Below are 24714 nucleotides of genomic sequence, written 5' to 3'. Positions count from 1 at the left end.
ACAGCCAGAAGACTGGTCCTGCTACAGCCAGAAGACTGGTCCTGCTACAGCCAAACTGATCAGAACGGCTCCCACCAGGTCCCACCAGGTACTCACCTTGTAGATGTCCTGCTCCTCCACGGTGATGCCGCTGACTGCATAGCTGGAGCTCACCAGCTTCTCCTTCAGACTAATCTTCTCCTCCTTGGAGATCTGCAGACAGAAGCACACAGTCAGACACAGCCTTCCCTCACATCAGACACAGCTTTCTCTCACATCAGACACAGCCTTCCCTCACATCAGACACAGCCTTCTCTCACATCAGACACAGCCTTCCCTCACATCAGACACGGCCTTATCTCACATCAGACACGGCCTTCTCTCACGTCAGACACGGCCTTCTCTCACGTCAGACACAGCCTTCCCCCACGTCAGACACAGCCTTCCCTCACATCATACACAGCCTTCTCTCACGTCAGACACAGCCTTCCCCCACGTCAGACACAGCCTTCCCTCACATCATACACAGCCTTCTCTCACATCAGACACAGCCTTATCTCACATCAGACACAGCCTTATCTCACATCAGACACAGCTTTCTCTCACATCAGACACGGCCTTCTCTCACACCAGACACAGCCTTCCCTCACATCAGACACAGCCTTCTCTCACATCAGACACAGCCTTATCTCACATCAGACACAGCCTTATCTCACATCAGACACAGCCTTATCTCACATCAGACACAGCCATCTCTCACATCAGACACAGCCATCTCTCACATCAGACACAGCCTTCTCTCACATCAGACACGGCCTTCTCTCACATCAGACACAGCCTTCTCTCACATCAGACACGGCTTTCTCTCACATCAGACACAGCCTTCTCTCACATCAGACACAGCCTTCTCTCACATCAGACACGGCCTTCTCTCACATCAGACACGGCCTTCTCTCACATCAGACACAGCTTTCTCTCACATCAGACACAGCCTTCTCTCACACCAGACACAGCCTTCCCTCACATCAGACACAGACTTCCCTCACATCAGACACAGCCTTCCCTCACATCAGACACAGCCTTCTCTCACATCAGACACAGCCTTCTCTCACAGCTCGGTTACACACGTCAACAGGAAGTGTAACCATGGAGTTCCCAGGGTCCAGACAGTCATGGTAGACCGTGTCCTGTTTGTGTACAAATTCAGCAAACTCTAAGCCTGTACATCCTCCCACGGTATTAACAGCAGTGATCTCACAGCCCTAAAAAATCACAGAAGCCATTTGGACCCATTACTGCCTCGTTAGGCTGCATTGTGTGATTCAGCTGTGAAGGGGACACGTATTACACATGAGAAGCCCATAGGGGATCAACCCCCATCACACACACCTAGATAAACATTGGATGAGACAGGAAAAGCAGAGACGACCCTGAGGCCAAAGACAAGAAGCCAGGTAGGCCATTTCCCAACCATCACCCTGACTATGACTAGACTAGCTGCCAGCTGTGAATCACCTGTGGCCATAGCAGGCTTAACCTGATGCCTGTCACACATTGTTGGGGGAAATGCTTTCCCTAGGCCATAGCATATGATACACTTTTTACCTGCCTGTCACAAGGTGGAAACTGTGAAATTGACAGTTTTTATGTTTATTGCAAAGGTTGGTGAAAAAATATATCCTAATTTACAGAGGCTGGCTGGAAGCATTGCAGATTAACTTTCTAACTCTTTACATTTAGATTCAGATTAACTTTCCAACTCTTTACAGTTAGATTCAGAAGCATGGAAAATGGAATGTACACAATTTCACAGCCTTTTATTTTGGTTAGCCTTTGCAGCCTTTCTAGTTTCATAAGCTCATAGCGCCACCTGCTGACGAAAATATAAAACTGAAAGAAACATCACATGTACATGAAAAATGCCTAAATAGGTGAACTTCCTATCAGGATATTCCCTAATAAATATGGTCGTATTATCCCCTGAAAACCACTGTCGCATCGCCCCCGTAACAAGCGAGCTCTTACCGTATCGTAATGGAGATTATTTTGATGCAGAAACTCTGTTTTGGATTTGGAGGGTAGATTGTTGAAGCGGTAGCGAAACAAGTCGATCTCCTGCTGTATGAACCAGCGTCTGAGATCCTCCCTGCAAGAACACACACATCATCTACAAGCACTTACACCAGGACACACATCATCTACAATCCTGTTCTTAAGTAATCTATAAATCTTCCTGGGCTCTGTTAACCCAACATACCAGGATGTAACGTTCAGAGTCCCGGGCCTCAGGGTGGAGACCCAGAGTCCCGGGCCTCAGGGTGGACACCCAGAGTCCCGGGCCTCAGGGTGGACACCCAGAGTCCCGGGCCTCAGGGTGGAGACCCAGAGTGTTCTGTGGAAACGTACGTTTGACAGTAAGCCAGCCGCAGGATGAAGTGTGAGATGTGATCCTTCCTCCTCTTCTCGTACTCACTGGCTCCTGTTTTGGTCTTCTTGTCTTCCTGAAACACAGTTGAAATCAGTGCTGTTATAAGACCATCCAAGCTTTTTGTTTTGAACAAAGGAGATGTTCCCGTAAATCGATGGGTTAGACAGATACTCAAGACGGATGATCATAATTGGGATTGTTGCGTTCTGTTTAAAGATTGTTCACAAGCATTGACACATGAGGACACACCATGTGGAGAGGTGCATCGTTTCAGTTTTGTAGATTTCAATCCTAGAAAAGTTGCAGTTTTATAGTGGAAAGCTTTGTTTGTAGGGATGTTCCGAAGGCATTTTTCTAAAAGTAAATGGAACTCCACTCATACTCACAGCATACGCCCTGTAGGGGAACTGAAGGGTTGAGATCTCAGTGTCCAGTTTCTTGGAGTACTGGTCACTTGTCTTTAGATAGCTTACTCCCAAATTTTCCACCGTCTTCAACACTAGACATTAAAACAGATATGGGCTCACAACAATTGTTATACATAATGACAGTGTGATACGTTACTCAATTGTGTTGTTGCAAAAGTGACAACAAATTAGCTATCCAGTAAACTAGTCCTGTGAAATTCCTAAATGTGTACATGGTCTCAATACTCTTTAGTTGCGTTAGAAGTCAGTGTTTAAGACCAATTTGTAAACAGAATTACCAGGACAACTGATACAGTAGAACTATGTTTACAAATCATTGCAAAAACAGTTTGTGTGATCTTACGTTTCAACCTGTCCACAGCAAACGTCTCGAACTCGTGAAGGGAAATGTTTTCAGTGGGAGGCTGGCCATAGAGCTGTAGACAGTGTCCGTACAGCTCCGTCCTTGGACCGGCTTCTAGCTTCTTTCTTCTGCCTAGAAACTGCATGGTTCCTTTAGGAAATGTCAAATGTTAGCGTTAGAGCTGGTTTCAATGTAGTTGTTTACAAATATCACGTTTTGACGGGCTACATCGTAAAATGAAGTAGCCTAGACAAACAGTGTTGATGAATATACGTTAACTTACCTCCGTATTTGAATAAAACTAACGTTAAACAGTTTTACAATGCACTGAACCCTCCCGCCACTTATTATGGAGTAGTCTACACTAGCGCGGGTAAATGTTCGGGTGGTACTACCGGTATCTACCACGTCACTTCTTTATTCGTTTTGTACGCCGGCGTCGATGGGCACGTTTTTGCCTGTCGGCAGCGCATTCTTTCAACGCCGTGTACGTGAGGAAGAGATGCACTTGTAAATTAAACGAGACACCCAAAATCTACTTTTGTTTATTTTAACAGCTCCCCCCGCCGGTGCGCTGGAAAATGTTTGACTCAAAACTGTAACAAGTATCTAGTATTGAAAATAAAAAAAGAAGTGTTATTCTCGAATACATTTCAGAGGTTCAATAAGCATATAAATAGATTAGTTAAAACACCAGATCTGCGTCAACTCGCCGGTCGTTTTTGGCCAGGTCTCCATTTAGAATGGAAATACATTTTAAACGAACGTACCTAAAAAGGGGCTACTCTACCGCCCACCGGAAACTAACTAGCGCTAGCTACGTTTGAAGCAACCGAAAGAAGGGTTTTCTATTTTGGCTACTAGGCAACATCGCAAAGGCCACAAACATGTATTTATGTTCTTCAATTGCCAATGCTGGAACTGCTCCTCCCTGCGTTGCGTTGTTGGTATTCTTTTACTTTTAGATAGATAGTCAATAATATTATTATAGTTAATGCTCCTTATCAACTCGTCATTCAAGTTGGACGCTGTCTCTGCTGCACTTGGGAGTATCACCTCTGCTCAGCTGAAGGTAGCTAGGCCGGGCACTCGGTCTACTCCGACGACGGTGCTGGCTACAGTCGTGGCATTTAAAGCAACGTTAACTATAATAGCCACTTGGTTTTCAGACAGCGTACAGTAGCTGGCTTCGACCACTGACAAAGAGTGACATTGCTGTTTTCGCTAGAGCTAACGCTGCTTGCTATTTAGCGTACATCTTTTCAGAGGAAGACTTCGGAGGGAGATATGTAACTTGATGCAGTACCAGGTAAGAGATGGCTTTCAAGGTGTCTATCGTTGTCTAGACAGATATATACGCTAAAGTAGCTTGATATCCCTAGTGTTTTCGAGCTTAGTAATGTTTTTGCTAACATTTTATATAGCTGCTAGTGCTAGCTAACTAATGATTTGAACCTGTTGAATGTGGTCATCGCACACACTAATCTGAAGCACGCTATGAGCCTCGACTGAAGTCGCATCTCGCAGCTACTACTGTTTTGCAAACGGCACACACCCAGAATTGTGCATGTTTGCAGCTGTCTTATTAGCCTGTAGGCATCGTATCAGTTACCCCTCGGCGTCTCTCCCTTTAGTTATGCAGCTGAAGACAGGCCGAAACTCAATCTGCACTTTGCTGAAGCAACTAACTCGCCAGTGTCACTGTCTCAATGTGGCTTTAGTCAGCTATGTGCGTAGTTAGCGGCGTTCAACAAATGAAAGGTTCGTACTTGAGGATAGTCGATCGATGCATTTCACCGCACAATTAAAGCAACTTAAGTTGTTTTGCTATTGTTTATTGTTTAAATAGACTAAACAATTGTGCGTCGATGGGACTAGGTGATTGATGTTCTCCATCAATCCCCTCTGCCGGGAAAGGGGATGGGTGTGCCTACAACGCCGTCCCCCCGCCCCCTCCAGATCGGGGTGGGTCTCCTTTAGTTAAAACTGTCAGCTATTCTCAAGTAAGACGAAGCATCTGGATTCTTATGACGTCAAGGATGAATGTCTGCCACGTCAGCTAGGCCATAACCCAGACCAGACCTCTGCTTACCAGAACTGACCCACCAGGACTGACCCACCAGGCACTCAGTAAGACTGTGTGGACTGAAGGCCGTCTCTGAGATGTAGCAGACCTGCCTGGTCTTACTCAGTCTTACCGAGAGCCTGGTTGGTCTGGGAAAGAGCCTGTTGGCTGACTGTCCAGACGTGTTGCCTAATGTTTACACCAGGCTGTAAACCAGGGAACCAGGCCTGTCCAGGGATGGTTTATGAGATCCAGGGGACAGCAAGGTGCAAACACATCCTCCACTCACATACGAACAGCATCTCACTGAACAAACAGAGACATGGATAAGTGGATGGATAGACAGGTCATTTATCCTTCCCCTCTGGGATATTTATTTGTAGTAGGTAGTGTCCATCAGATAAAGTACCACAAACTCTAGTTGGTTAGATGTGAGTCAGAAAACCAAGACAACGGGCGTAACCAAACATCAGTACTGCTACATATTAAACCGTCTGCAAGTCTTCTGGTTATGTATTTGCTGTACAGAGTAATAATGCACATTCACCAGAATTTCACCAGGACAAAATCGCTGAGGTGTTCACCAAGCTGTGGGCTGTGATGCTGAGGTGTTGCGCCCCATCCAGGTGGCATCCGGCGATCCAGTTAACATCCTATCCAAGTGACCCGGGCCGAGCGGGTCGTGCGAGAGCAGGCTGGGGGAGCAGGCGCGCGGAGCAGCCATGTTGGAGGAAGATATGGAGGTGGCCCTCAAGGTGGTGGTAGTGGGGAACGGGGCCGTGGGCAAGTCCAGCATGATCCAGCGCTACTGCAAAGGCATCTTCACCCGCGACTACAAGAAGACCATCGGCGTGGACTTCCTGGAGAGACAGATACTGTAAGCAGAGTTGGAAGATGTGGGCTGTCTGTTAACACATAGGCTAGCTGATGACACGGTAGCTTTGCTGTGGGTAGATTCACTTTGTCTTCGAGGCTTGTGTTGTGGATGGGCAGAGCATCTTACTGTCAACAATGTACAATTCTAGTTGTCTAACGATGTAAGACATCTAGAATGTCACCGGAGGAGAAACATCCTCAAAGGGCTGTGTCCAACCCTTAAGAAATGACTTACTTCAAAACAACAGTAACAAGCCTAAAATTTGATAAATATGTTGGCTACACGTGAGGTATAGAAGTTTGAGAAAATAACCTTATCTCCCTGTGTTGTGAGCAGGAAGTTAGCTAGTTGAGGAACCTTATCTCCCTGTGTTGTGAACAGGAAGTTAGCTAGTTGAGGAACCTTATCTCCCTGTGTTGTGAGCAGGAAGTTAGCTAGTTGAGGAACCTTATCTCCCTGTGTTGTGTGCTGCCAGGGTGAACGATGAGGAGGTGAGGTTGATGCTGTGGGACACGGCGGGACAGGAGGAGTTTGACGCCATCACCAAGGCCTACTACCGCGGTAAGAGAGCCCCCTGTGTGAGCTGGGACGGCGGCCATGACACCTGGTCCTCTGACGAACACATCTCATCCATTTAACTGTCGAGGAAAGCAAAGCAATGTGAAGTGCTTCTGTCTAAATCATTACGTGTGTGTGTGTGTCTCCAGGAGCCCAGGCGTGTGTGCTGGTGTTCTCCACCACAGACAGGGACTCGTTCCAGGCCATCGGCAGCTGGAGAGAAAAGGTTGAGATGGAGGTGGGGGTCATCCCCACGGTCCTGGTGCAGAACAAGATCGACCTGCTGGACGAGACTGTCATCAAGAAGTAGGACTGACCCCCCTGTCCTGCCCCGTTTTAGTCCTGTCCCATTCCTGTCCCCCTTCCTGTCCTATCCCTCTGTCCTGCCCCCCTGTCCTTCCCCCTTCCTGTCCTGCCCCCCTGTTCTTCCCCCTTCCAGTCCTGCCCCCCTGTCCTTCCCCCTTCCTGTCCTGCCCCCCTGTTCTTCCCCCTTCCAGTCCTGCCCCCCTGTCCTTCCCCCTTCCTGTCCTGTCCCCCTTAAAATAAATACTAAGTTGTAATTTGGGGCCAGTCAACACACTTTCTGAATGTAAGGAAGGAACATTTATATTTTTAAGGTAGAGCTGTGACCAAAACAAACACTGAAATTATATAGGAATCAACAGGGTCTTGTTAAACCCTTTCCAGAGCATGTCTTTGTACACGTGTCACGTGTGGGAACCCTGTCCAGAGCATGTCTTTGTACACGTGTGGGTATACCTGTGTTTTGACACATGCGTGTTCCTCCCTGTGCAGCGAGGAGGCCGAGGCTCTGGCCAAGCGGCTGAAGCTGCGCTTCTACCGGGCGTCTGTGAAGGAGGACCTCAATGTTACTGAGGGTGAGTCACCGGGGGGCGGGGGGGGGGGGGGGGGAGAGACACTTCCAGATTCAGGTCCAGACATTCCATAGAGTTCCTGCTGAGCTGTAATTTCTAACCCTCTTCACCTTCTCTTGTCTCTCTCTGTCTCTGCTTTTCTTCTCTCTCCTCCCTACCTCCACCCTTTCTCTCTCACCTCCTCCCTACCTCCACCCTTTCTCTCTCACCTCCTCCCTACCTCCACCCTTTCTCTCTCACCTCCTCCCTACCTCCACCCTTTCTCTCTCACCTCCTCCCTACCTCCACCCTTTCTCTCTCACCTCTCCCTACCTCCACCCTTTCTCTCTCACCTCCTCCCTACCTCCACCCTTTCTCTCTCACCTCTCCCTACCTCCACCCTTTCTCTCTCACCTCCTCCCTACCTCCACCCTTTATCTCTCTCTCCTCCTTACCTCCACTCTTTCTATCTCACCTTCTCCCTACCTCCACCCTTTGTCTCTCACCTCCACCCTTTCTCTCTCACCTCCTCCCTACCTCCACCCTTTCTCTCTCACCTCCTCCCTACCTCCACCCTTTGTCTCTCACCTCCTCCCTACCTCCACCCTTTCTCTCTCACCTCTCCCTACCTCCACCCTTTCTCTCTCACCTCCTCCCTACCTCCACCCTTTCTCTCTCACCTCTCCCTACCTCCACCCTTTCTCTCTCACCTCCTCCCTACCTCCACCATTTCTCTCTCTCTCCTCCTTACCTCCACTCTTTCTATCTCACCTCCTCCCTACCTCCACCCTTTGTCTCTCACCTCCACCCTTTCTCTCTCACCTCCTCCCTACCTCCACCCTTTCTCTCTCACCTCCTCCCTACCTCCACCCTTTGTCTCTCACCTCCTCCCTACCTCCACCCTTTCTCTCTCACCTCCTCCCTACCTCCACCCTTTCTCTCTCACCTCCTCCCTACCTCCACCCTTTCTCTCTCACCTCCTCCCTACCTCCACCCTTTCTCTCTCACCTCCTCCCTACCCTCACCCTTTCTCTCTCACCTCCACTCTCACCTCCACTCTTTCTCTCATTCAGTTTTCAAATACCTAGCAGATAAATATCTTCAGAGACTAAAGCGACAAACGGCCGAGGAACCTGAAGTGGTTCACACGACGAGCAATAAAATAGGTAATGTTCCATTGTCTCCCTCTGCCAGCCTGCTGCCTCTCTGTGGTCATGTCCTGCTGCCTCTCTGTGGTCATGTCCTGCTGCCTCTCTGTGGTCATGTCCTGCTGCCTCTCTGTGGTCATGTGTTGCTGCCTCTGTGGTCATGTGTTGCTGCCTCTCTGTGGTCATGTCCTGCTGCCTCTCTGTGGTCATGTCCTGCTGCCTCTCTGTGGTCATGTCCTGCTGCCTCTCTGTGGTCATGTGTTGCTGCCTCTGTGGTCATGTGTTGCTGCCTCTCTGTGGTCATGTCCTGCTGCCTCTCTGTGGTCATGTCCTGCTGCCTCTCTATGGTCATGTCCTGCTGCCTCTGTGGTCATGTGTTGCTGCCTCTCTGTGGTCATGTCCTGCTGCCTCTCTGTGGTCATGTGTTGCTGCCTCTGTGGTCATGTGTTGCTGCCTCTCTGTGGTCATGTGTTGCTGCCTCTCTCGTCATGTCCTGCTGTGACTCTTAACTGTGTGACGTGACCGGTGTGCACCTGTCCCCCCCTGCCCCCCTCCAGGCGTCTTCAACACCACGAGTGGCCCCCTCTCCAGCCAGAGCTCCAGTAACGGGCGTGAGGTCATAAGCCTGAGGCCCAACAAGCAGAGGACCAAGAGGAACAAGAACCCGTTTGGCAGCTGCAGCCTGCTGTAGCTCCACCTGCTGCTGGAGGTGAGGCTGCAGCCTGCTGTAGCTCCACCTGCTGCTGGAGGTGAGGCTGCAGCCTGCTGTAGCTCCACCTGCTGCTGGAGGTGAGGCTGCAGCCTGCTGTAGCTCCACCTGCTGCTGGAGGTGAGGCTGCAGCCTGCTGTAGCTCCACCTGCTGCTGGAGGTGAGGCTGCAGCCTGCTGTAGCTCCACCTGCTGCTGGAGGTGAGGCTGCAGCCTGCTGTAGCTCTACCTGCTGCTGGAGGTGAGGCTGCAGCCTGCTGTAGCTCCACCTGCTGCTGGAGGTGAGGCTGCAGCCTGCTGTAGCTCCACCTGCTGCTGGAGGTGAGGCTGCAGCCTGCTGTAGCTGCCCCACGCCTCCAGACTGCCACGGTGACCGAGTTCCTCTCCTCTCTTTCCCCCGGTGGACGGATGGTTATTCTGTTGATGGGTCCACCTTCCCAGAAACCAGAGGCTGCACAAGAGAGATGTCACCCCGCGTAGCCTGCTCTGACCAGCAGCCGCGTCACACGTCTGTGGTCGCGGCCGCCGTGAAACTGCACCGGATCCTGCCCTTTCAACTCCCCCGCCCCCCCTAGTGGCTGCACCGCAGTACGACAACCCTACAGCAGCAACCGAATGGGCCGAGTCCATGGGAATGTAGTTCGGGTTTGCCATTATTTCAGTTTCCCCCTCACAAACGCTGCAGGATCAAGGTTACACTAAAATCATTAACTCAACACTTCTGTGTATGCATGCATGGTCATATGTGATTTCTACAGGTTATCCATGTGAGTTGACTGTTCATCTGTGCAATACTGTTTTGTTTTGTAACATTTCTTTGCACCATATTTTTCTAATGACTAGGCTAATAGAATATGGTTCAACATAGACTGTGGATCATGGATATGAAAAGAGATGGGTAAAGTGGTCTTTTCTTTCAAAGGTATTTTTATATGACTCTAAACAGTGTTTTAACATTAGTTATTTTTGTGCCAAATAGTTAATAAATGTCACTTTATTGTTGTAAGAAATGTCAATATTTTTAAGAGAGACTGCAGTGGTTGGTTTGTAATATGGCAACTTCTTAATAGAATGTGATCTTATACGACCAAATATTACCGGATATTCGCACAAAACCCTCTCGAAAAGAGGTCTTATAAAACGTTGAGTGTTTGTGGAGCGCGTGTCAGCAGTGAAAGTTCAATTTCGTGAAATACTCGTCTCTGAATCTCTCTTTGAAACTAGCACATATTGTAAATGCAGAGGTGCGTACTGGTAAATGTCATAATAGCGGACCCACTTTTCTTTTTTTGTCGATTTGATAGCATTGGAAAAAAAAAGTCTTGTTTACATTTTCGTCCTTGCTGCATTAGGTCATACCTTTCATTTGCTTAGCCTTCATTGTGGTACGGTGGTTTTTGTATAGGGAGGATATCCCTCGTGCTAATCTTGCATAATATGTCATTCAGATAGTGTTTTAATTACGACTTGTGAACACTACATATTATAAATGTACTAAAAGTATATATTTTATGTTAAAGGAAAGATTTAACATTTCAGATATTTGTCTCTCGCATGAAAGACTCCTTTCTTTGTGTCGAGCACCCGTCAGAGGTGTCCACTCCCTTCCTCACCGTAGTCTCTGATCCTACATGACTGAGTGGGTTAGCTCGTGCCTCGAAGACACAGCTGTTAACAATCCAGTCGTGAGATACCGGTATCTCAACGTGAAGGAGGAAAGAGGGGTTTAAATTCCTGCGGCCCTCTCTGCCCAGTGCTGGAATGTGTCAGCGTGATGCCTGGTCTTATCGTCCGTCTCACCGCTGTGGTGCCTTGTCTGTCCAGGGCATCAAGTGTCTGTTCAGAGTTTTGAGGAGATCATCAGGCGGAAAAAACACAATGTATAATCTGTAATAGTAGGGAAAGCACTTCAAACTCCACGTGAAGTGTCAGTGGTGTTCTGCCTCCAATTTTGCAACGTTTGTATGAAGTGATTATCTACGTTCTGGGGAAATCACCACGTAGACGGGTGAAGTGTCGGCCATGTTTTGATTTTGATTTTTGCTACTGTAGGTGTTACCGTGTGTTTTGTTGCCTGGGTTTGCTCTTAGCTCTGCACGGATAAACAGGAGCCCTTGTCTCGTCTCCATGACATGACATCCCAAGTTGGTTGGTATTACAACTGTATTTATCGTGACAGTGTAATTAGACATCAACACGGGCCTTTATCAATAACCCAAGGGTCCCTGTATTAAAGGATCATTCTACTGTATACTGGTGCCTGTGTTAGTGTTTGGATATCAGTGGTGTATAGATAGGTACATGCATGCCTAATGGTAGTTCGGTTTTTCTGCGAGTGAATGAATGTAGAACCACGATGCCTTGTCCTGTGTGCTCACCAGCGCTCGTCTCTGCTCGCCCAAGGGTCCCTGTTGAAAACACATACCGCTAACAGAACGTCAGCCTTTGGTGGTTTAGTCGTTCAACATTAAGTTACTTTGTTCCGCTAAAACGGATTCAAGGCACTTTAACAATCAGACGACACCTCGTACGGTGTCTCCTGAAGAAAAAAAATAACATTTTACAATTAAGTGCAGTCTTGGGTGTTGAATGCTTTGCTGTAAAACCCGTTCTGTAACAATGTTACACGTGCTACATGTTGATTTCGACACAGCGTAGTGTTGGTCTTGGCCTCTTGATTTGCTTGTTTTGTTCTCAATCCATCCTAAATGTACTTTCCAACCAGCTGGGGGCGTAACAGAGATCCTAACACGTGGGGCGTTATTGGAAACAAAGTGTTTAATTGGTGATTTATAACATAAAATTAAAAAACTCTTCTTTGATTGTTCTCTAGAGTGATGTGATTTTTTTAACACATTTTATAAAAAGCAACTGATTGCAGATTCTACATTTGTCAAATGGAAACTTGTTTTCATGGAGTTGGTTTACTTTCTGAAAACAACAAGATTAAGATTTCCCTCTACATGTGAGGGCATGTGCAGATTATTAAAGACATTTATTACTGTGAGGACATCATTATTGTGTACTATTTATGTTTATCACATTTGCATGTGGAATTCCTTCATGGCGTGCAACTATGTCAATGCTCATTGGGTCTGTCACGCAAACTATGCATCTGATATTTATGACAAAATGTATTTCGAAAAAAGGCACATTAGGAAAATATGCTGAAAAAAGACATCTAAGTGCTACACGTGGCTTGTTCTGGTCTCTGCATTGGGATTATAATGGGAACCTATTAAACAAGGACTTGTGATATTTTGGTTTAAAAGCGGCCATTGGCAGCGGTTTTGTCCTGCACTTTCTGGTGATCCATGATCTTGATGTTCTTCTCGGCGCTGTCCAGATTCCTCAGCAGAGTCTCGAGTCTCCGCTTGATCTTCTTCTGGTCCTCCAAGGCGCAGCTTATCACGATGGTCTGGAATTTCTGATCAATGGGGACAGCCGGCGCCTCAGTGACGCACGCTGCGAGAAGGGCCGAAAGACCCTTTCTGGAACTATCCATGTCATCTAGCAACTTCGCTACTATCGCGTCGATCAGAGCAGTGGCCCTGTTTAACGCTTCCTCTTGTTGGGGGTTTCTTAAGGTACCTACTGAGATCTCCACAGTAAGAGTCCTGTTCAGCAGGCGATTGGCAGTTAGAGACAGTTCTTCTCTCTCTCCTAAACAGAAAAATGTGTGTAAAGAGTTAAACGTATCAGGCTTAAACGAAATATTACGTTTATAGCATATAATAAAACGTATGCTAGTTCAGTGATTAAAATACCATCACATATGGTGCGCATTTCTTGACTGTTCTGTAGGGACTGGATTGTTTCCAGTAAGAACTCTCTCTCCTGCTCCATAGACGTTGCAGCTTCTCGTAAAGACTCCACCCTGATGAGTAGTGTTGTAAAATAGATTACTTGTAGACCTAGTGGAATAAGATGACACTGGCATGGTATGCTTTGGTTGAACTCACAAACCGTAACGCGCACACACCCATGTTCATTTTAATTTAAAACAAATCTGCCTTTAGCACAACATATTACAGTTTGGTTGTTCAAATTATTATCGGTGTGGGATACTGGATGTTGGTCGCTAAAGGTCCACAACTAGTCAACATAAAAAAGATAGGGCGCAGCGGCAACTTTCGCAGTCTATCTTTAGAACAGTCAGCGTTGCGTTTTGAAACCAGCTGTTATACACTTGTCGTTGCAATTGTGCAATAAAACAAACAAAAAAGACCAGTTGCAAACAACAGACTATGTTAAACGTTTAACTCCCTATGCCGTGAACTGTAAAGTAATCTACATACAGGGGTGTACGCATATATTACCTCATCTCTAGTGTATCCAAAGTTTCTAAAAGCCGTCCTGACCGATCTGCCATTGACATCGATCTGCTAAATTTTCCTTCTTTCCCATCATTCATCTTCGCGTGTATTTTCGCTTGTGCCATAGTAAGAATACTAATCTAACGCCCGAGAGATCTAATTTTGACACCTTCAAAGCGCGAGGTTCCTTGGAGCACAATCTAGCGGTTTCTCTCGGCAACAAGACAGCGCCCCCGAGGGAACATTTCCAAACATGGGCTGGAACTTCCCGTTCCGTTTCTACTGAGCAGGCCACTCCTGACTGAGGTGGTGGGGTTGAGGAGCATTGTGGGAGGGTCCGTTGAGAAATGTAGGCGCACGCATCTGCAGCATTGTCAATGTATGTCACCATCTTTAACAGTTGGAAGACAAACATATTTATAATATCAATGGGACAAGTCAAATGTGCCAAACCTTTATTTCAGAAACTTAAAGATGTAACAGGAAGAATATGTATAACATGAATGTAACTCAACAATGTAACAGAAATATGAACAAACACAAACAAAGAGAGCAGAATGTTCTAGAAGCCGTGATACATGTTCCCTGAAAGCATCTCGTTCAGTATTCCAGAAGGCTTCTTTGGAGGGCAAGTTCAATCTCTATAAAAAATAACAGTAAAGTGTCATTACCATGCAGCTGACAACAGACACAATCTCCAAATGAGATATATTTAGTCAGAAACATTCATTTATTTATTTAAACCAAAGACCAACTTCAAGACCCATATGTTCACATATACTGCATCCAAATAATCTCAGCTGCAAACTATCATTTTGCTAAATTCAAAGTGGGATTCTTTGCTCCTCGCTTCATGTTTTTCCTGTCTGTACACTGGGGTCATCTTCAAGCATGCAGCACTGCTAGATAGATCCATCCACTATGCTGCTGGCCAAAGATAGGGCTTTGTGGACATCATGCTACATCACATGCACAGGATGTGCACATCATACTACATCACATGCACAGGGATGTGGACATCATACTACATCACATGCACAGGGATGTGGACATCATGCTACATCACATGCACAGGGATGTGGACATCATACTACATCACATGCACAGGGCTGTGTGAAATTTTAGATTCCTATATGTTTATTATTTGCACCTTCCTGCCAAAGCAAATTCCTTGTCTGTGCAAACTTTCATGGCGAATAAATCCCATTCTGATTCTGGACATAATACTACATCACATGCACAGGCTGAACTCTGCATCACGACAGGTCAAACTCTTGTCCTGTCGACCAAGGGAGAATGTCTCCCGGTGACTTTCTTGACCGTGGGGTTTTGATATTTGTAATGGCTGACAGGGCAGGTCACACACCCGTATCGAGAAGCGCTGTCGTCTTTGCCTCTTCTGCACTCAGAGCCAAGGCTTGCTTCATCTCCTCATCAGACTCCTCTGAGGGAAGAAACACAGCCACAACGCGAATGCTCAGCCGAGTAGATTAAGGATACGAATGAAGAAAAATGTCCCACGACGGGAAAGTTTGCAACCAAAATGAAACCTGATGTGGTATATGAATAAAATATCATGCTAAATAATTCTCCCAGCCCACCTCCTCGATCCTCTGAGATCCTGCTGACAGATGAGTCTGGCACAAGCTCCCTCATCTCCTCTGCAGACACAACAACAACAGCTCACTCATTCTGTTACACAGACACACACACCACAACAAAACACACACCTACACGACACCAGTTAAGCCAGCTATGTCTAACATCTTTTTGTTTCAGAAAAAGAGGAATTTACAGAGCTGTGCTTGACCATATGGTATGGCATCATTAACAAGACTTGTATAGACTATGTCTGTCCGTGGTTGAAATCCCCCCGTACCCATGCAGAATAATAGGTTCCGCATTACATGACATTAGAACTTGCCATTCGATTCTATTTTCATTTTCACAGCAGGTTGTTTTTGGCCTGTAGGGGGTGCCGTTTCCGCTGTTCCACAGCCAGCCTGGGACTCCATTCCTCCTTTGCTGTCCACCCGAGAGGCCTTCTCCCCCGAATGAGCGTCCCCAGAGCCTTGCTTCACTCTCGGACCAGCCCCAGAGCCCTGCTTCCCTCCCGGGCGGTGCCTGGAGCTCGCGGCCCCAGTCCTGGAGGTGGCGCAGGGGTCCATAGGGCAGTGCTGGGCATGGTAGTGCGAGTGGAAGCTGCGAACGTCCTCGTGGCTCTCCCGACATGCCTGGCACTGCACCTGGAAGGAGGGCTCCAGCCCCAGGGCCGGGTGCGAGGTGTGGACATGGATCTTCATCTGGGCGTATGCGCTGTTAGTCACACCGCAGGGGGCGCATACGTACAGGCACCCGCCCTCGCAGCCCAGCCGCTGCATGCAAGCTTTGTACCTGGCCTTCCTCCCCTCTCGGGGCTTCTCTGGAGCCATGCAGGGACACAGGGCCCCTTGGAGGGCTTCTCCGGGCGCGGGGCTGGATGCAGCCTCCCTGGGAGCCTCCTCTCCCGCCCTGGCCGCAGCAGCGGAGCTCTCCTGGGGCTCGTCCATGCGATAGAAGTCCCTGCTGTGGAGGCTGTCGTAGTGCTCCAGGAAGTCGCGGCGGGCGTCGTACTGCATGCTGTCGCAGAGGCCGCAGAAGAAGCGCACGCCGAGCTGGCCTTCGTGCTCGGCCGAGCAGTGCCTCCGCAGGGTGGCCTCCTTGAAGAACTTCTGGGGACAGTGGGCGCACACGAACCTCTGGAAGATGTGGCTGTCCGGGTCGCTGCAGTGGAGCACCACCGACGCCTCCGACGGGAACACGTCCTCGCACATCCGACACATCCACCTCCCCTGGCCCCCCTGCGGAGCGCGGGGGCCGGGCGGGGGCTGCCGCGCCGGTGCAGGCCCAGGACCGGGCTTCTCCGTGCGGGCTTGGAGCTCCGGGTGCACCCCCATCCCCTGCCGGCCGCTGGTGGAGGGTTTGGCGATGGCGGCGCTGACAGGCTCCTCTGGTACCTCTCTCTCCAGGAAGTAGGTGTGGCCACTGTGGGCATCGGACACATGTGACAGGATGTCCACCTGGCGGGGCATGTCCACCTTGCATTTCCTACAGTGAAACAGGAAGTTGGAGAGGTGGGCGCCGCCGTGGAAACGGCTCATGTGGAGGCGAGCGATGGAGGCCTCGCCCGTCAGCTTGCCGCACACGCCGCACTGGTGGAAGATCTGATTGGCGGCCAGGAGGTGGTTGTTGACGGAGGCCTCGTCCGGGAAACGCAGGCCGCACTCGCAGAACCACGCCGGGACCGATCGACCCCTTCCGCCTCTCTCTCCAGCCTCCCCGGAGCCGGCTGGAGCCCCGGAGCCCTGACCCAGCCTCGGGCGCTTGGCCGGGGACCCTGCCAGCTCCCCTCTCCCGCCCTGGTCCCTCTTCGGGGTGGATGTCTCCAGGCCTCGGGCCTGTCTGTCTCCCTGAGGCCTGGTCCTTTTGGCGAGCAGGGCTTCACTGACGTGGCAGTACTGCAGCAGAGCCCGGTCCATGGTCCGGGTCACCTCCACCCGGTGCTGGGTGAGCCGGGAATGACGGTCGGCGTCCGGCTGGCTCAGGAACACCTCGAGGCACTGAGGACACTGGCCGTGAGCCCTCAGCTGCCGCATCACTTCCGCCACTGTCTGGTCCGCCTCCGCCACCGCACAGCCCTCTCGGCACTGCACACTGGGGACAGGAAGCAACACGGGGGGGCGTCAACTAGTCCCTAAGGAACCTTTCTTCTCACAGCACAGTCGCATCAATAAACATATACATTTCATACGATAGATGACGCTAAACTTACACTATAAATACCGCAACAAACAACACAACACATTCTGATAAACATACACTCAAAGTAACAAGTCCGTCAAATCGATTTAATGCTGTGCCATGTCGAGAAAAGTCCAAACACACACACTTACTTGAAGTGAGCCTTTGCCTCCATGTGTGAGGTAAGCACCTTGCGACAGAGGCTGCACCGCACCCTGAAGCCCACCTCCTTACACAGAGCTGTGAGGCGGTTCCTGGCGTAGCGGGGAACAGGAACCGGCATGGCCTTCTGTTTGGATCCTGTTGTGAAGGCTATATAAAGTTGGTCTGTGGTTCCTACTAACCGGATAAGGGACGGTTTAAGAAGGGCACATTAACAGCCGACACAACACTACCGTATTTTACGTACAGTCACCGAGAACCTTCACTCCTGCGACCATTACGTTAGCAAGACAACTTGGCTAAATTAACATAACAAGCTAGCGAGTCCAACAAGCAAGTTACCAGTAAGCTAGTTCACCAAGCTCCCGATCTCATTTCACATCACTGAATCCGTTGAACTGGTTGGTTCATGTCAGTCAGTATGAATTAACATTTAAAAACATTTTAAATGATATATATTTTTTTATATGTAAGTCGCACCTGACTATAAGTCGCAGGACCAGCCAAACTATGAAAAAAAGTGTGACTTATAGTCGATAAATATAGACCGAATCACATTTGAGACTGATGAACTGAAGACTCACCACAGCTGAGACTGATGGACTGAAGACTCACCACAGCTGAGACTGATGAACTGAAGACTCACCACAGCTCAGACTGATGGACTGAAGACTCACCACAGCTCAGACTGATGGACTGAAGACTCACCACAGCTGAGACTGATGAACTGAAGACTCACCACTGCTCAGACTGATGAACTGAAGACTAACCACAGCTGAGACTGATGGACTGAAGACTCACCACAGCTGAGACTGATGAACTGGGAGAAGTGGTTGGTGGCAGCCATGTGCTGCAGACACTCGTCCCTGAGGTAGAACAGGTGGTAGCAGGAGGGGCAGGCGTAGCACACGATGACTTGGCAGCTCTGGTCGCTGGCGTGGCCGTCTGCACTGGGCAAGACGACCTGGGGAGCAGACAGGCCACGGGTCAGTACAGCAGGAGGGGGTGGGGTCAGTACAGCAGGAGGAGGTGGGGTCAGTACAGCAGGAGGAGGTGGGGTCAGGACAGCAGGAGGAGGTGGGTGGGGTCAGTACAGCAGTAGGAGGTGGGTGGGAGTCAGGTGGCTGAGCGGTGAGGGAATCGGGCTAGTAATCCGAAGGTTGCCAGTTCGATTCCCGGTCATGTCAACTGACGTTGTGTCCTTGGGCAAGGCACTTCACCCTACTTGCCTCGGGGAATGTCCCTGTACTTACTGTAAGTCGCTCTGGATAAGAGCGTCTGCTAAATGACTAAAAATGTAAAAAATGTAAATGTAAGTACAGCAGGAGGTGGGTGGGATCAGTACAGCAGGAGGAGGTGGGTGGGGTCAGGACAGGAGGAGGAGGTGGGTGGGGTCAGGACAGGAGGAGGAGGTGGGGTCAGGACAGGAGGAGGTGGGTGGGGTCAGGACAGGAGGAGGTGGGTGGGGTCAGGAGGAGGAGGTGGGGTCAGGACAGGAGGAGGTGGGTGGGGTCAGGAGTCAGGACCGTTGTGTAGAGGCTGGAATGTTTCCAGTAAGCACTCTTGCTTCATAATTGCAGCTTTGCATAGATACACTGACTCATAGTTGTGTAGATCTTTTTACAATCAACTCTCTAAACAGGCTTTCTTGTACTTCATCAGATGGCCCCAGAACATCAGATGGCCCTGCTGTGGTTCTGCTGTGGCACTGGCATAAAGAACAGACTACACAAATATCTATATTATTTTATAATATAGGTATTATATATGACATCATCTCTGCTGTTCTCAGATAGCTTAACATCCAGACACAGCACTGGCTGGCGAGCATTACTCCTTGATGTTGGCTAGACTAGACAGCTTACTACTGAAGTGCAGCTGCACCTGGGATGGGTATAGCTCAATGGTTAGAACATGTGACTGCTGATCAAGATCGCAGGTTCAAATCACCACCCATGTGTTGCTTTTGGATAAAAGCGTCTGCTAAACGACGACCCGACTGGGGCAGAGCGATGCTGACCTTTGACTGCAGGTGTGTGTTCCACTCGTCCATGGTGTGGAAGTGCAGGCCACAGGCCACACAGGCAAACTGCTCCGTGCTGCCGCCCTTCAGGGTCACGGTGGGGTCGCAGGGGGAGTGGTCAAACCTACACACACACGGGATAGGCTGAGGACCAATCACACTGTTCTGCACACTTTCATATCCAGTGTCATGGTGCTACTACGCTGGAATACAGCAGCTATATGAACCATTAACATTTGTATTTTTTGTATTTGTAGGCCTTCATGCAATTTCATATCCCACAATGACCTGTGGTATCTTGTGTATATGACAAATACATCTCTTTTACTTGACATTGTACCATCCATTGCTTTTGGTGGTATGTTGTGAGGCTTGTAAACTTCTCCACGCGCTAGAAAACGATGTATGTTACACAACCATGTAAGTTACAACGACTTGGGTACGAGCTCGAAGCAATATCAAGAAGCTATAAAACTGTAAACAGAGGAGTTCAATCTGGAGAAGTCCCTCTGCGTGAACACGCAGAGCTGTAGGAAGCGTTACCTCTTCAGGTGCCCCGCCATGAGGCCCACGCTGTCATACACACGCCCACAGTTGATGACCGGGCAGGTGTGATTGGACGAGCTGCTGGAGGGGGGCGGAGCAGTCCGGCGACGCCAGCCCATCCCTGTGTTCACCCCCCCAGGCGTCACACCTGAGGGGGGGAGGAGGGGGGGAAGAGTTCACCCTGGCCACCTAACGCCATGATTCACTGACTCTGACAACATTGTGCACTTATTGAATATTGTGATGTATGATTAACTACATTTTTTATAATTACTTAAATATTTTCACAGAAAAACAAATAAGAAAATACATGTAAAAAAGATTTTGTCAGGCATGTCACTGCCGCACTGACACCAATAAAAGCTTCTTCCCTCTATTAAACAACTAAGTTGTTAAGAACACATTTGTCTGGATGCACTTTGCATAGACATGGGGGGTCAGATGGCTGAGCGGTTAGGGAATCGGGCTACCTATCAGAAGGTTGCCAGTTCGATTCCCAGCCGTGAAAAATGACGTTGTGTCCTTGGGCAAGGCACTTAACCCTACTTGCCTCGGGAGGAATGTCCCTGTACTTACTGTAAGTCGCTCTGGATAAGAGCGTCTGCTAAATGACTAAATGTAAATGTATTGCCATCTAAAAAACATAATGCTCAAACTGCATAAAATGCACTACTGCTGTTTTGCTTTTCATTTCCTTGAGCTTATCTCTCTCCTCCCAGCTGACATGACGACAGCACTGCAGCCTGGGCTCCCTCCAGCTGCTGTTCACGTTACACATGTTCTCTGTGTCACCCGTGACACATCTCGCTTTACAGCAAGTCACTTCAAGTTTAGTTTACCTCACAGGCGAAATAGTGAGGCACACATGGGGGAGGAACCAGTCTGGTTCAATCAAACTAAACAGGAAGCCATTGTGAATCTTCGCAGGCATGTGAAATGGTGACATTACTTTGTGTTTAGGGAGATTGGCGAAGACAGCAAATGGGTTTTATGTTGGTGGTCCCTCGACCGTGGATGTGTGTGTGTGTGTGTGTGTGTAGGTGGGGCAGGGTGTTGGGGAACGTATGGGATGGACTCAATGACAGCGTGTATTGTAGGTCAACAACGGTGGAGTGAAGTTAGGATGCAGCTCTGTCTGACTCAGCAGATCGTCAGCACCACGCGGGGAACCTCTCCCTCCACCAAGCTAATCTGGCCTGTGTGAATTGCGCACTTGATTTACGTGACAGTTCAGGCTAATGGATCGTATAGGACTACACTTCTTTATTTATGTCGCTATCCGATGCTGTGGTTTTGGCCAGCATTGCACCTCCACTTCTGTGCATCCCTGGAAGAGTACCTGGCATCTTGAGCCACATGTCCACACAGCGCTTGGCGTTGTAGCTGTCTCCCCCGCCCGGAGAGGTCAGCTCCTTCTGTCCGTGTGCCTTCTGGGACAGCTGCCTCTCCTGAGATCACAAACAGGAACGCCGTCACCATTTCTGCCCACCGCTGTCTGTCCTGCCCACCACTGTCTGTCCTGTCCACCGCTGTCTGTCCTGTCCACCGCTGTCTGTCCTGTCCACCGCTGTCTGTCCTGCCCACTACTGTCTGTCCTGTCCACCGCTGTCTGTCCTGCCCACTACAGTCTGTCCTGTCCACCGCTGTCTGTCCTGTCCACCACTGTCTGTCCTGTCCACCACTGTCCTGCCCACAGCTGTCTGTCCTGTCCACCGCTGTCCTGCCCACCACTGTCTGTCCTGTCCACCACTGTCTGTCCTGTCCACCACTGTCTGTCCTGTCCACCACTGTCTGTCCTGTCCACCGCTGTCTTTCCTGCCCACTACTGTCTGTTCTGTCATGGACCAAACTGGACATAAGGTGCATTTGGAAATGTTTGGGATTAAACTGCCATTTAGCTGACACAGCAACGGACATACAGATAATGAACACGGTGAGTACAGCAGGTCATCAGGGATCCGAAGTGCACAGATTTTAAAGTAGGATATCACTGAAGAGACCCTGCACACGCACTCAAGCAGAGGACTGAACTCATTCCTGATGAGCAAGGGAGCAGGATGAGGATTGGTGGATCATCTTGAGGCGTTCATGTTGGTTTAGTTGTAGCTCTATGGACATCTGTGAAGCCCTCTGTGACACTGCTTGTTAAAAAAAGGGGCCGTCAAGATCCAGTTCTCCTCACCTTGAAGGCTCTACATTTCTCCGCTCTGTTCTTCTTCTCCACGGCCACCTGGCGGGCCAGTCTCTCCAGGGTGGAAGTGACGTGGTCTTTCTGGCGCTGGATCTCATCCTCGATCTACGCACGACAGATGGATACACCAAACACTCGTCACTGGACTGTCCCCATTACCACGGGAGTAACACCAGTTTCATATAGAGCTTAGAGGACTATTTTATGTTCATGTGTATTTATTATTAGATGACATAGGTATGTGCATTAATATAGGTTTAGGATGTATAAATGACTTTTTAGAACCTACAGGATTGAGGTTTGATGGATAAAGTGGAGAGGAGCTGAAGAAAGAATCTCAATGTATCTGTACTTGTTATAAATGGCAAACACACTTGAGACATATCTAGTCAGCTGGCTAGGTTTGTGATGCACGACCATCAACATATGCTAAGACGACACTACACCATCTACCGCCTCTGACCCCTCGCATGGCTGACTGTCCAAAACAAAAACACTGGGTAACCCTGTTGAGGTGATCCTCCTTGTCAGACATCTTTACTCGCCAGGTCATAAGGAAGGTAGGGTGGTCTTTATGGAGCCCTGAGCGTCTTCTCTCGGAGGGGTCTGATCTCCTCCCTCCAGGTCACAGGAACAGGGTTCCCAGGACACGGTGCAATAGATTTCTATTAAGCTCTGTCCCTAGAGCCCACATACTGAACTGGCACAACAGTTACCTTGCACATATGTATATATATATTTTTTTTTTCCCTCACACTTGGCACCGTCGTGATTTATTTTACTAAATTATATACATAATCCATCTCTAGGCGTTATTGTTGTGCTGTTGTTTGTACTGTCATTGTTTATCTGTGCTCTGCTGTAGACCGACCTCCCCCCAGTGGACAAGTAGGGAACTGAACTGAGGTGTGTTGCGTTAAGGGGCCTGTTCTGTTCCCCGTAAAGCAAGTTTACGGAATAAGACAGGCTTAACCCTTGTGTTCTCCTCGGGTCGTTCTGACCCATCAGTCATTGTGACCCACCGTCGTATTGCGACAACTTTACCGCATACAAAAACAAAGTGAAGCATTTTCTTTTAACCGTCGGGCTGTCTCAGACCCCCCACATTGCGAAGGTTAAAAGAAAAGTATTTTTATTTGTTTTTGTATTGGGTAAAATTGGGTAAACACAATGATGGTTCGTTATGAACCTTTGGGTCATGTGACCCGAAGGCAGCACGAGGGTTAAGGAACAGGCCCCAGGACAGTATATTGGTAGTTTACTTGTTCCAGCACGCCAAGTGTGTACTTTAGCATCGTAGAATGATTTTAAAATCACCTCCTTGGTGTGGCTATTGAATCTTCCAAGGGCATGCTCACCATATGTTCTGTGGGTGAACTTCCATTATCCTCACGATCACTGAGGAGATCGATACATTCCAGAACCGGTCTTGAAGGCCCCTCCTGTAATGAAATGAGAAAATTGAAACATGCAGTTTATGTAGTGTTCAAGAGAAACTTGGATTGTGATCGGGTACATCTGTTTACTACCAAAGTGTTTACTTCCGGTGGTCTTCTGAGAGAATGTCTTTACACGCAATCTTACAATGTACCTCGACAAGTCTAGACACCCAGGCAAGGTATGAACGTGAGAGTATCTGCATAGCTCGATGAAGCACGCAACTCCTAACAGTGGACCGTAAACAAAACTTTTGTAAATTCACATCTACTCACTGAGACAAACTCCACGTCGTCCTCAGTATCATCATCAGCCGAAGATGACATTATCTGACCTTATCGGAATACAAACAAACGTTTCGATCAAAGCCACACATTTCCTAGGACATACATTGGACCTTGCTCGTTATTCTGCTAGGTACTAGCTCGTAGTAGCTAGCATCACACACCCACAACTCTAGACAGGCTGGATTACCTCCTATTTTTTAGCGTATTTTGACAGTTGTTGCTTACTCTGTAAACGTGTATACATCCATGCATACACAAAGACGCTAACACAACATACCAACGTTGATTAATTGTCACAACCATCCAGACACTCACCGATGTCGCAAGCGGAGCTTGCAGGATGCACGAAAGGCGCGCAGTTATGGAAAGCCCAGTAGTCTATTGGGCAGGAGGATCTTGGGATCTGTAGTTTAATGACTGACGCACGCCTATAATAAAAGTCTGACCTTATAATAAACACGACAGATAACCGCAAGTCCTACACGCACAGAATTATCTTTTTAAATAGATGTTAGCTACATTCAATTCAGCTACCGGCAAAGGCACGTGTTATTGTTTGTTAAACATACTGGGCTCCATTGCAG

At 48.7% G+C, this 24714-nt stretch overlaps 4 protein-coding genes across 5 annotated transcripts in view; 1 reads left to right on the top strand and 3 right to left on the bottom strand.

Annotated features, from left to right (window-relative positions):
• Positions 1–3610, bottom strand: part of prim2 (DNA primase subunit 2) — a 69394-nt gene extending 65784 nt beyond the window's left edge. Inside the window, exons 1-6 of the mRNA XM_062462996.1 lie at positions 3462–3610; positions 3179–3328; positions 2794–2906; positions 2386–2480; positions 2005–2125; positions 97–192 (exon numbers count right to left, since the gene is read on the bottom strand). Of these exons, the coding sequence (XP_062318980.1) occupies positions 97–192; positions 2005–2125; positions 2386–2480; positions 2794–2906; positions 3179–3323 (570 nt within the window). The 5' untranslated portion in view covers positions 3324–3328; positions 3462–3610. The remainder of the gene's footprint in view (positions 1–96; positions 193–2004; positions 2126–2385; positions 2481–2793; positions 2907–3178; positions 3329–3461) is intronic.
• A 366-nt stretch (positions 3611–3976) lies between these two features.
• rab23 (RAB23, member RAS oncogene family) lies at positions 3977–12215 on the top strand. Of its 2 annotated transcripts, none has more exons than XR_009930594.1 (8): positions 3977–4487; positions 5870–6120; positions 6596–6681; positions 6828–6984; positions 7474–7556; positions 8606–8698; positions 9238–9709; positions 9830–12215. XR_009930594.1 is itself a non-coding variant. In XM_062462999.1 (8 exons), exons 2-7 carry the CDS (start codon positions 5966–5968, stop codon positions 9369–9371), a joined length of 708 nt encoding a protein of 235 aa, XP_062318983.1. In that variant the 5' UTR covers positions 3977–4487; positions 5870–5965; the 3' UTR covers positions 9372–9389; positions 9830–12215. The 2 variants fall into 2 exon arrangements, 1 of the variants encoding a protein (XP_062318983.1); XM_062462999.1 differs by having other exon boundaries at positions 9238–9389.
• A 119-nt stretch (positions 12216–12334) lies between these two features.
• Positions 12335–14000, bottom strand: bag2 (BCL2 associated athanogene 2). The gene is made up of 3 exons (XM_062463000.1): positions 13708–14000; positions 13156–13265; positions 12335–13051 (listed from the first exon to the last, which is right to left on the bottom strand). Exons 1-3 carry the CDS (start codon positions 13827–13829, stop codon positions 12654–12656), a joined length of 630 nt encoding a protein of 209 aa, XP_062318984.1. The 5' UTR covers positions 13830–14000; the 3' UTR covers positions 12335–12653.
• A 144-nt stretch (positions 14001–14144) lies between these two features.
• On the bottom strand, positions 14145–24529 carry znf451 (zinc finger protein 451). Its single transcript, XM_062462995.1, has 13 exons — positions 24446–24529; positions 24119–24177; positions 23765–23848; positions 22398–22511; positions 21555–21663; positions 20213–20363; positions 19667–19793; positions 18448–18610; positions 17637–17823; positions 15629–17397; positions 15306–15365; positions 15071–15148; positions 14145–14345 (listed from the first exon to the last, which is right to left on the bottom strand). Exons 2-13 carry the CDS (start codon positions 24167–24169, stop codon positions 14305–14307), a joined length of 2934 nt encoding a protein of 977 aa, XP_062318979.1. The 5' UTR covers positions 24170–24177; positions 24446–24529; the 3' UTR covers positions 14145–14304.
• Positions 24530–24714: the final 185 nt, after the last annotated feature.

Source organism: Osmerus eperlanus, chromosome 6, assembly GCF_963692335.1.
Source record: "Osmerus eperlanus chromosome 6, fOsmEpe2.1, whole genome shotgun sequence".
In the NCBI taxonomy this organism is placed as follows: Eukaryota; Metazoa; Chordata; class Actinopteri; order Osmeriformes; family Osmeridae; genus Osmerus; species Osmerus eperlanus.
The sequence above is the reverse complement of the archived record's forward strand: the minus strand, read 5'-3'. Positions and strand labels throughout refer to the sequence as shown.

What these genes read in the sequence shown, in the direction of transcription:
- znf451 (XM_062462995.1), bottom strand. Translation starts at nt 24,169, where the DNA reads ATGTCATCTTCGGCTGATGATGATACTGAGGACGACGTGGAGTTTGTC. An exon ending in GTTCATCAGTCTCAGCTGTG is followed by an intron (nt 17,824 to 18,447) that starts GTGAGTCTTCAG and finishes TTATCCGGTTAG; the next exon opens with TAGGAACCACAGACCAACTT. An exon ending in GAGGCAAAGGCTCACTTCAA is followed by an intron (nt 17,398 to 17,636) that starts GTAAGTGTGTGT and finishes TCCTGTCCCCAG; the next exon opens with TGTGCAGTGCCGAGAGGGCT.
- bag2 (XM_062463000.1), bottom strand. Translation starts at nt 13,829, where the DNA reads ATGGCACAAGCGAAAATACACGCGAAGATGAATGATGGGAAAGAAGGA. An exon ending in TTGGATACACTAGAGATGAG is followed by an intron (nt 13,266 to 13,707) that starts GTAATATATGCG and finishes ACTACTCATCAG; the next exon opens with GGTGGAGTCTTTACGAGAAG. An exon ending in AATGCGCACCATATGTGATG is followed by an intron (nt 13,052 to 13,155) that starts GTATTTTAATCA and finishes TTTTCTGTTTAG; the next exon opens with GAGAGAGAGAAGAACTGTCT.
- rab23 (XM_062462999.1), top strand. Translation starts at nt 5,966, where the DNA reads ATGTTGGAGGAAGATATGGAGGTGGCCCTCAAGGTGGTGGTAGTGGGG. An exon ending in CACCAAGGCCTACTACCGCG is followed by an intron (nt 6,682 to 6,827) that starts GTAAGAGAGCCC and finishes GTGTGTCTCCAG; the next exon opens with GAGCCCAGGCGTGTGTGCTG. An exon ending in GACGAGACTGTCATCAAGAA is followed by an intron (nt 6,985 to 7,473) that starts GTAGGACTGACC and finishes CTCCCTGTGCAG; the next exon opens with CGAGGAGGCCGAGGCTCTGG.